General features: G+C 44.4%; 1 protein-coding gene across 4 annotated transcripts in view; it reads left to right on the top strand.

Moving 5' to 3' along the window:
- Positions 1–4,265: 4,265 nt before the first annotated feature.
- The window catches only part of DOCK6 (dedicator of cytokinesis 6), a 111,451-nt gene continuing 105,185 nt past the window's right edge, over positions 4,266–10,531 (top strand). For 2 of the 4 annotated variants that reach the window (XM_060268862.1, XM_060268861.1), the window contains exon 1: positions 4,266–4,546. In XM_060268862.1, the coding sequence (XP_060124845.1) occupies positions 4,503–4,546 (44 nt within the window). In that variant the 5' untranslated portion in view covers positions 4,266–4,502. The remainder of the gene's footprint in view (positions 4,547–10,531) is intronic. The other 2 variants (XM_060268860.1, XM_060268859.1) reach the window with 1 other exon arrangement.

The following is a 10,531-nucleotide window of genomic DNA, read 5'->3' as shown; positions in this document are numbered from 1 at the left end:
CCCTGCCAAGCAGGAAACACCATCAAAGCATTCCTGACATATGGCCGTCAAGCCTCCGCTTAAAGACCTCCAAAGAAGGAGACTCCACCACACTCCTTGGTAGCAAATTCCACTGCCGAACAGCTCTTACTGTCAGGAAGTTCTTCCTAATGTTTAGGTGGAATCTTCTTTCTTGAAGTTTGAATCCATTGCTCCGTGTCCGCTTCTCTGGAGTAGCAGAAAACAATCTTTCTCCCTCCTCCATATGACATCCTTTCATATACTTGAACATGGCTATCATATCCCCCCTTAACCTTCTCTTCTCCAGGCTAAACTTTAATGATGCCACAGGGTGTTGCTTTTAGGGTAGTGTTATAAGAAAGAATTGCTTCCTTTCCCTTATGGGGTATCCAAGAGCCCGTATAGAGTCCTTAGGTAGGTTCTCTATCGGTAGAAGAAAATAACAGAGGCCAACCAGAGAAAATTGAGAAGCAAAGCAGCTAGTAAGCATGATCTTTATTAAACTGTTGCAACAGGGTCCCCTACTCACCCCACGCAGGGAGGGAGGAGAGGAACGCAGAACAATGATGTGCAAGCTCTTATATAGACTTTTGAAATTGCCCACCCTGTAGCTCAAGACCATCCCCCAAAACATCATACATACATCACAGGAGGCTGTCCGCAGCAGAAATACATTACGGGGGGCAGTCTACTACAGAAATCCTGTCTGCCAGGAAACCTGACAATGGTCAATCATTGCTCTACCTGGGCAGCCTGGCCATTCTTTTATGATGGTAAATGCTTTAATTCCTGAATCCAGGTCACAGGCTCACCCTATTCATACACACATACACCCTAATAATAATAATAATAATAATAATAATAATAATAATAATAATATATTATTTATACCCCGCCCATCTGGCTGGGTTTCCCCAGCCACTCTGGGCGGCTTCCAACAGAAAAATAAAATAAAACAATCGATTAAACATTAAAAGCCTCCCTAAACAGAGCTGCCTTCAGATGTCTTCTAAAAATCTGGTAGCTGTTTTTCTCTTTGACATCTGATGGGAGGGCATTCCACAGGGCGGGCGCCACTACCGAGAAGGCCCTCTGCCTGGTTCTCTGTAACTTGGCTTCTCGCAACGAGGGAACCGCCAGAAGGCCCTTGGCACTGGACCTCAGTGTCTGGGCAGACAGGTAGGACAGGTAAGCAAAAGACAATGGAGAGGCTTTCCCATTTCCTTTTTCCTTGCAGAGAAATACTTGAGGTCAGTTTGGGAGAGTCAAAATGGTTTCAGGATTGCTCTCCTGTACTATTTCAGACACGTGGTTTATATACTTATGTATGGGTTTGCCTTGTAAATTTATGAACATATGATTTGTATATACAGTATATATGAGACCTTAGAATTCCTATAACAGTAGAAACTTCCAACATCCCATTTTTAAAAAAGGATGTTGTGGGGGAACTTATAATTTGAATCCTAAATCGTAATTGGATATGGAATACATATGGAATCCCCTATAACCAAACTAATATCCCAGGTAAGGAGGAATTTTAAGGAACCACATTGGAGAGCATGAGAGCCAAGCTTTGTTATGAATGGAAAATCATTTACACACAAGCTTCTGGTATAAAAAGTAAAACACCTGACAACCTGGATTTAGCAAGGGAATCAGAAATGCACAGGTGTTTCAGTACACACCTGAATGACTGCTGCTGGCGATTTCCCCACCCTTTCAACCATTTTTAAAAATGAAGATAAATATGACAACTGAATTCAAAATATCCTCTATTCTAGGGAGTTTTTTTTAACATATATTCTTATTTTTATAACTCATATTTAAGACTATTAGTAAAATAGTACATGCAATTTTACTTTAGGTAAAAGCTTAAAAGAGTTGTCATGAAGCTTGCATACGTGTGAAATTTAGTTTTCACAATTCAAATGTTTTTAGTTTAAAAACTTGCATTTAAATTTGAACATATTAACACACTTTGATTCAGATCCCATGTAATTATTTATCTCTACTCTACAAGTTTTACATTTGACTGATTGTTGCTATGTGAACAATTCAAAGCATTTTAATGGTTAAGTCTCCATCTAGTGGAGATGTTTGACTTGAGGCAAATCCCAAGAAGAAAATAGAAACAGAGTTGTGTGTTGTTGTTTTTTAAAAAAATACGTTTAAAAGATGCCAGCGATCAAAAGGCCCAGCTCTGAAGCCATGAACTGAAGCTTTAATTTGGATAATTAGATAAAAGGGAGAAAGAGTGCTCAAAGGCAGGGTCTGCTTGATAAGTCTCCACTAGGAGACTTGATTGTAAAACAAACAAACCTCAAAGCGGTTTACACAAAGATAAAACAATAAAATCGAGAAAACATCACAACCATACTTTTAAAACACAAAAGTTAAAATACTAAAGCACATTAAAATTACTTTGGCTTTCTAAGCATCTGGGTAGGTTTCTCTAAACAAGTGTTTTTTAGCAGGTGCCGAAAAATGTACAATGAAGGTGGCTGCATGATCATTTACTTTACCAAACCTTTATTAGGCATTACAAATATACCGTAGGGCATCATAAAACATCCATATATAGATTTTTTTTTAAAAAAATATATACTGTACAAATAGCCATGTAAAATATGTAATAACGAGGATTTTCATTGGCGTTTCTCCAAGAGATACTTAGAGGTACCACTCTAAGAGATACTATTGACAAAAACTCAGCCACCCTTGCAGTTACTTCCGGGTTAACGTCAGACAGATAGAATCTGATACAGTACTTTCATTGTGCCGTGATGTTAGAGACCTGCTTGATCTCAATAGGCAGGGAGTTCCCAAGTGTAGGTGCTGCCACACTAAATCATCGTGTTCTTACAAATGTGGAATGGGTATTACGTGGCACCTGTAGTAGTGCCAGTTCCCCTGACCAGAGCAGTCAAATGGGCGTTATGTGGGGTAAGGCGATCTCGTAGGTAAACCGGCTCCAGGTTCTTATGCGGTTTCCAGGCTAACAGCAACCAGCACAGACCTCTGAGCACGGCTCTTACATGCTGACAAAGCCTGCCCACAGTCATGCTGCAGCATTCTGTGCCAAACCGCAGCTTCTGGACCAAGAGCGATCCCAGGACGCTGAGCCGAGCGGGCACAAAGTAATAATAAATTTTAAAAGGATTTTTTTTGGTGCAAATAAGAAATGGGGGCGGGGGCGGGGACCGGGCACTAAATAAGAGCCAGTGTGGCACGATCTGTTGGACCATATGACCTGGGAGAGTGGGGACCTTAGGCCAGCCATCTTTTTAGCCCAACCTACCTCACAGGGTTGTTGTGAGGATGAAATGAGAAGAGCCATGACATGAGAACCATGTGCACACCACCTTGACCTCCTTGGTATAGAGTGCGCTATATATAGGGTGGTGTGTGTGTATATATCTATATCTATATAAAGGGTGGTGTATATATCATACACATACACACAGAGTGCTTTTTTCCTGGGGGGAGGAAGGGGTACACATATTCCTACTGTATATTCCTGCGTATAAGACTACTTTTTAACCCAGGAAAATCTTCTGAAAAGTCGGGGGTCGTCTTATACGCTGGGTTGTATTTCTGATACGGCGAGTATATCCCAAACACTATATTTCAGGCATCCCCAAACTGCGGCCCTCCAGATGTTTTGGCCTACAACTCCCATGATCCCTAGCTAACAAGACCAGTGGTCAGGGATGATGGGAATTGTAGTCCAAAACATCTGGAGGGCCGAAGTTTGGGGGTGCCTGCTATATTTTAACTGGAAAAGTTGGGGGCTGTCTTATACGTCCAGTCGTCTTATACGCCGGAATATACAGGTAAACATTTTGTAAATCTAAGTTTGGCCTCATTGAGGGGCAGTATTTCAATATGAGTAGGAAAATGAGAATACCCCCTAAACTTTTTTTTTAATAGAAAATATAATTTATATGCCGCCCTATACCTGGAAGTCTCAGGTTGGTTCACAGAACAAAATCAAAATATAAAATATTTTGGATATAAAACTTGTCCTCGCGAAGGGTGCCCTATAACCAGAGTCGGCACCTGCTCCTGCGATACCAGCCGCCTGAGGCAGCCACCTCAGCTCGCCTCGAGGGTGGGCCGGCCCTGCCACCGAGACAACCTGAGGCTCCTGCCACCGGGCAGGATCCAGACTGAGGGAAGGAAGGAAGGAAGGCCGCCCCATCCTGCCTCGCGCCTTTCCCGCCCTCCCTCAGGCAACGGTCCCGAGCTCGAGGCCGACGGGAGAAAGAGAGCGAGCGAAAGAGAGAGGCTGGGTTGCCTCGGCCTCCTCAGCCGGCAGGGGTTGGCCCTGGCCTCCGAGGCGGGGCTTCGGGGACGGGGTCCCTCCTCCTCCTCCTCCTCCTCGGCCGGCCGCTCCTTCCTTGGCGCGAGGCTGCGCCGGAGAAGCCGAGGGGCGCCGGGCTAGCTAGCCGCCACCCCGGAGCCGAAGGAGCGCCGGGCGCGGGCGACGCCAAGGCGGAATGGCGGCTGCGGAGCGGAGGGCCTTCGCGCACCGCATTAACCGGTGAGGGGGGACGGGAGAGAGGAGGGCAAGCGAGGCGGGAGGCGGGCGGGTTCGCGCACCAGCAGGCGACCGGGGTCGAGGGGATGGCGAGGCTTCCTACCCCGGGGCTCAGCGGTTGGCGAGCGGGGTGTGTGAGGCGGGTGGCCATCCCGCCCCCTCCCCCGCCGCCCCACCCCTCCCTATAAGCCGCTCAGCTGTTCGACAGCGGAACAGGCTCCCACGAGAGGTGGCGGGCTCGCCTCCCTTGGAGGTTTCCAGGGATGATCTGGTTGAGATTCCTGCATTGCAGGGGGCCTGGACCAAGTGAGCCTCTGGGTCCCGTCCAGGTCTACCCTTCTATACAGTACAGAGCGGCGCCTATGATTCCAAAGCTTCCCCTTGCCTTTGCATTTCTCTATCTCCTTCCACACTCCCAGAAACAAATGAAAGCCCAACCTTGGGAATGCCCATGAAAGCTGCTAGTCCTCAGAAAAGTGGCTGGGGAAACCCAGCCGGATGGGCGGGGTATAAATGATTATTATTATTATTATTCCCTTGCCTATATGTATGCCAACGCTAAGCTGTTTGCGGTTTATTGGTATGTTGGGGAGGGGGGAGGAATAAAAACTAGTCCTTGGGAAATTGTTCCTTGCCTATGCATGCTTCTGCTAAGACTTTTGGGATTCGCTGGTATGTTGTAGGGGAGGTAAGTGTGGTTCAAAAGACTGACCATCCCTGATCTTGCCCTTTTTTTGTTTCTGCTCTGAGTGCCACTGCGTGGACTACCTGAATGGATGCTCCTACCATATTTACTAAGTTACTCCTGTCTTGGGGTTGTGTGTACAAAAGTAAGGTCAAAGAGGAATAAGAACAGTGAGCCCATCTATTCAGACACTGTCACTTTGGGTATGGGTTCAGTCCTGGAGGGGTGTGTGAGCAGGTGCTAATGGCTTGTTGTTGTTTAGTCGTTTAGTCGTGTCCGACTCTTCGTGACCCCATGGACCATAGCACGCCAGGCACTCCTGTCTTCCACTGCCTCCCGCCGTTTGGTCAAACTCATGTTCGTAGCTTTGAGAACACTGTCCAACCATCTGTTAATTCATGTGTTACACAAGGATGCAGTCTTGTGTGCTCACCTATTCAAATTCAGGGTCTCTGCTGCTGTTTTCTTCAGTCTGTATCTTGCCCTCAGTTTGCATGGGAGTAATACAGGGGCCCAGGTGGCGCTGTGGGCTAAACCACTGAGCCTAGGGCTTGCTGATCAGAAGGTCAGTGGTTCGAATCCCTGTGACGGGGTGAGCTCCCGTTGCTTGGTCCCAGCTCCTGCCAACCTAGCAGTTCGAAAGCACATCAAAATGCAAGTAGATAAATAGGAACCGCTATAGCGGGAAGGTAAATGGCGTTTCCATGTGCTGCTCTGGTTTGCCAGAAGCGGCTTTGTCATGCTGGCCACATGACCTGGAAGCTATACGCCGGCTCCCTCGGCCAATAATGCGAGATGAGCGCACAACCCCAGAGTCGGTCACGACTGGACCTAATGGTCAGGGGTCCCTTTACCTTTACCTAATACAGCTTACACAGCAATACAAAAGGTCAGGTCTCTGCCCCAAGCAGTTTACAAGTTAACATTTTAATATGGGGGAGGCCACAGAGGTAGCAAGGGTTAAAAAACAATACATTTCCAATCTGAATATATATTTCAACGACAAATGAGTGGGGCAGTATATGTAACTGTTAAATGCATTGCCCCCCTCCCTTTCTTGTTGCTGTTCTGATGGTCTCTTCTTCATCTGTACACTCCCATTTTCCCACCAAAAGTAGTAGAACAGAGGGAGGGCTTGATTTCCTTTCAGAAGAAATATACTTCATGGTGGAACAACAGCCCTACAAACAAGGGTACAGCAGATTATCAGCTTTATGGAGGTGGAGTCAAAACGGATTGCCCATTCTTACGATAGATGAATGTGTAATCATCTTCCATATTCCCCATCCTCATAAAGTGAAGCTACTTTGAATTGGTTGAGTTCACACGACAGGAGCAGTAGGGGCACAGGCAGACATAACTTTCAGGGAGGTGGAGTGCGAGACCACCATAATCAGATTATAGATCTTTAGTATCAATCTGCTGTACTCATTCTGATCGATAGCATGGCATGTATTGAACACTAGATATCTTAATTTTTCCTTTTTCTTTTGAGTTAACTGGGGATGAAGACATGGTATTCTCTTTCACTCCATCTCTGCTCTGTATACATAGTTTAAAAGTTCTTGGTTTTTTTTTTGAAAAACAAATGGGAGCTTCTTAGCTAGCCAAGGCAAGACTAAGCTTTTAATAATTAGCTTCAAGTTTATAAAAAGCTAGAAACAAGTAACCTTTTAGCAAACAAAGGACATGCATACATTTGTTTGTAGGGAAAGTTTTTCTGCAGTCTACTAAAAATGTGTATGCCCATTCTATACTGGCAGCTTGCATATGAATGAATGAATAAAGTGTTACTCAAAATCAAGGTTGTCCATATACTTCAGTGTGCGGATCTGTGAAATAGGTAGATGTTACGTTTCAACAGTGAAATAGTTGATGGTAAAGTATACTGTTGTTTAATTAATTGTAATGCTCATTTTTATTATCTATTTTGAGAGCTAGTACAGGATTGTGGTTAAGAGAGCTGCTTGAAGTCCTATTGTATTGCCACAAATTTACTAAGCATCCTTAAGCAAGTCACTAGTCCTCAGCCTCTGTGAGCTTTTGTGGCTTGCAGTGGGGTTGGGGATGTGGGTGGTCATGTGGACCCTAACCCCCTCCCCCCCATATAACCTTTTCCCACTCTGTTCTCCCCCCTTTTTTTGGTTACAAATGTGCCCACATGCTAAAGCACTCATTTTGCTAACATAGGGAATGAATCACAGCTCAGTTGGTTAGAACATGATGCTGAAAATGCCAATGTTGTGGGTTTGATCCCCATATGGATCATCTGTATATTCCTGCATTGCAGGGAGTTGGACTAGATGACCCTCAGGGTCCCGTCCAACTCTACAATTCTATGAGTCTGTGATTATATGAGTAAAAGCTCCTGTCAGTCTACTAGGAGAATCTGTCTGCTATGTCTCTGCATGATACACTGTTCTGGCCTTGTCCCTCTATCCTGAAAACACACTCAGATCAGTGACTTATTAGGAAATGCAGAAGGATGAGCTCCGTTGAGAATGTATATACTCTTACAAACTTTTTGAGCTGCAGACTTGGATTGTGCCTCCAATTCAGAAAAAAAGTGTACTTCAGCTATCAAAATGTGAGGGGCCCTAGCACAATGACATAGAGCCTTGTTTGAAAGCAGGTCATTCCATTACATCTGCTGGTAAGGTTGGGAAAGACCCCTGTTGGAAACCTTTTGAGTACTGGACATAGGGCTAAATGAACCAGTGGCCTTAAGGCAGCTCATAAATGAGTGTTAATGCTAATTCATGGTTCTGATTCTCAAGTCTCATAATTTTAACAGTGATAGCCCCTCCCCCAGTCTATCCAGGTGAACTTTTAAGAGGATGGAATGTTTGTTACTATTGCTATACTACTGTATTCTGCTTATAGATGTTGGGTTATAAGTGTAGCATCATTTACTTTTGTATACTGTACTCATTGTGTTACTTACCTGCACTGGATATTAATGTCTTAGCTTCACAGAGCATACAGTAAATAATGAAAAAAGAAAAAGAAAGAAAGCGAGGATGCTTTAGTTGGATGTGAGCTACCTCACATCCAACTTTGTGGGTTTGTGGGAAGATTTGAAGTACAATCTTGTGTGTGTCTATTTGGGAACGAATTTGATAGTTGATAGGCATTCAGCTATACAGTATTGGTACACATTACAGACCAGCCTTTCCCAATCTGGCGCCCTGCAGATGTTTTTTGGCTCCAACTGCCTTCAGTCCTGCTAAAACATCTGGCGGGCTCCAGAATAGGGAAGACGGGTACTGTATATATGGTACTTTCAGTATCTTGCAAGACTAACATCAGGGCAGAACCTTTAGTCTTGGATATTCAGAAGCTGTCTTTGGAGAACACTGAAATGCAGCACATTTCAGTGGAGGACAAATAGATTGGGAGTGCACAGGCTGGGGATTCTGAGAAAGGAGAATGGTTTCTGTAATTCTAAGGGCTAAAGGTCTGGGGCTGGAGGCTTGCCAAGAAGAAGCCCAAATGCATATTAAACTGGACTTTAATACTGAAGAGGAAGGAGAGAGAATTTTGCTTTCAGTTTAGCAAAGCTAATCTCTTTTCTTGAGGGTGTCTGCCTGAATAAGCCTGAGACTCAGGAAGCTCTCATGTTGCAAGCGTGGGAGGAAACATGTTTGTGGGAACAGATCCTTAGTGGATAAGTAGCAGTGCATGCTTAAATCTCAGTCCCATCCACCCTCTGCTGTTTGCAGTGTTTTATGGAAAGGAAGGAAACAGTATCTTCCTTTTGATGGGAGGAGCCTTGGCAGATGTGCTATGATTTTTCTTATACAGTATGTATTTCCCACCGCCCAATTTGTTTCCTGCCTTTGCTCCCTTTTGACCGCTCACTGGAAAGTTCAAGCTAATGTTTTTTGGAATGCAGCCTAATGGTTATTGTTGTTGCTTGAGTGGTTCTTGAGTGAGCCCTTCCAGTTGCAGCTCATTTAAACTTGAGCAGCAGTTTTTGAAACCAAAATGTTCTCTCTCTCCCTGCCACTCCACCCTTTCTTCCCTTAAATGCTAGCGGGCAACAAATAACTAAAATGCATCTGGTTGCCTGTTTGTGAAGCACAAGGCACCGTGGGGAGCCTCAGGGTGACTTCAGTGCTGCAGAAGTTAAGGGTGAATAATTTCTGGTACTCTGGTTCTGTGGCTGCTCTTGGTTTTCTCTTTATCAAGCCAGTGATAGACCTATAGAGGAACATGGGTGCAATAACAGGCCCTCAATGGTTGCTTTAGAGGGAGGAATGTACACTTTTATTCTCCACGGGGAGACTTACCAGTAGATCTCTTTTTTCCTAATACAAGAGGGGTGTGTGTGCGTGTGTGAAATATACTGCCAATTTAGGATGCATCTGATGTGTAGACACTAGTCTATGAAAGCTTATGCCACAATGAATTTGTAACTCTTTGAGGTACAAGACTTTGTATTCAAGGGTAATTCTGAATAGATGAGGAGATAAGGTTGTATTTGACTGTACAGTGGAACCTCGGTTCTCAAACCATTCCTGAATGTTTCGGCTCCCGAACGTGGGAAACCCAGAAGTAAGTGTTCTGGTTTTTTAATGTTCCTTGGAACCCGAATGTCTGACACAGTTTCCGATCTGCAAAAAGCCTAGCTGTCAGCCAATCGGAAGCCGCGCCTCGGAATTAAAATGTTTTGGAAGTCAAACGTCCTTCCGGAATGGATTATGTTTGACTTCGGAGATTCCACTGTACTATTTTCTGCCATGGAAGTCTATGGCACACAAATACCTGATACAGTTTATTTTATGCATCTATCAATTCACCTATATACTCAGCCATCCAGACAGCTTACAGGGACATACCTGCCCAGCTTGAACAGCAAAGCTGTATTATGTGCCTTCTTTACATAGTTAACTAACTTGCACAATCCCTTCTTGCCCTGTTCCACATAGTGTTGAACTTCAGATTTGCTTCCCTTTAGTAATGATGATTCTGCTAGTGTATACCGCCTGGTTTTGTTAGTTTTTCTAGCTATTGCAGTCCATGGAAGAGCTGAGATAGCAGCATTGGAAGCAAGTTAATAGCATTATATACAGGATCAAGTGCTACTGGTGTTAAGACAAGGGCTGGCTGACTTCATTCGGTCTTGTGTGTTCTGATTTGTTCAACTTAAAAAACTAGCATCCTGTGGTCCAACAATGTATGTTAAATTCACGAAGGAAGAGGGTACTCTCAGGATCTCTTAACAGTTAATTAACCAGTTTTGTGATTTCAAATATTTCACGTTTGCTTAAAAAGGACCTTCTTGATTAAACCAAGGCCAG

Source organism: Zootoca vivipara, chromosome 16 (assembly GCF_963506605.1).
Source record: "Zootoca vivipara chromosome 16, rZooViv1.1, whole genome shotgun sequence".
Taxonomy (NCBI): Eukaryota; Metazoa; Chordata; class Lepidosauria; order Squamata; family Lacertidae; genus Zootoca; species Zootoca vivipara.
Note: the sequence above shows the minus strand (reverse complement) of the source record. Positions and strands in the feature narration are given on the sequence as shown.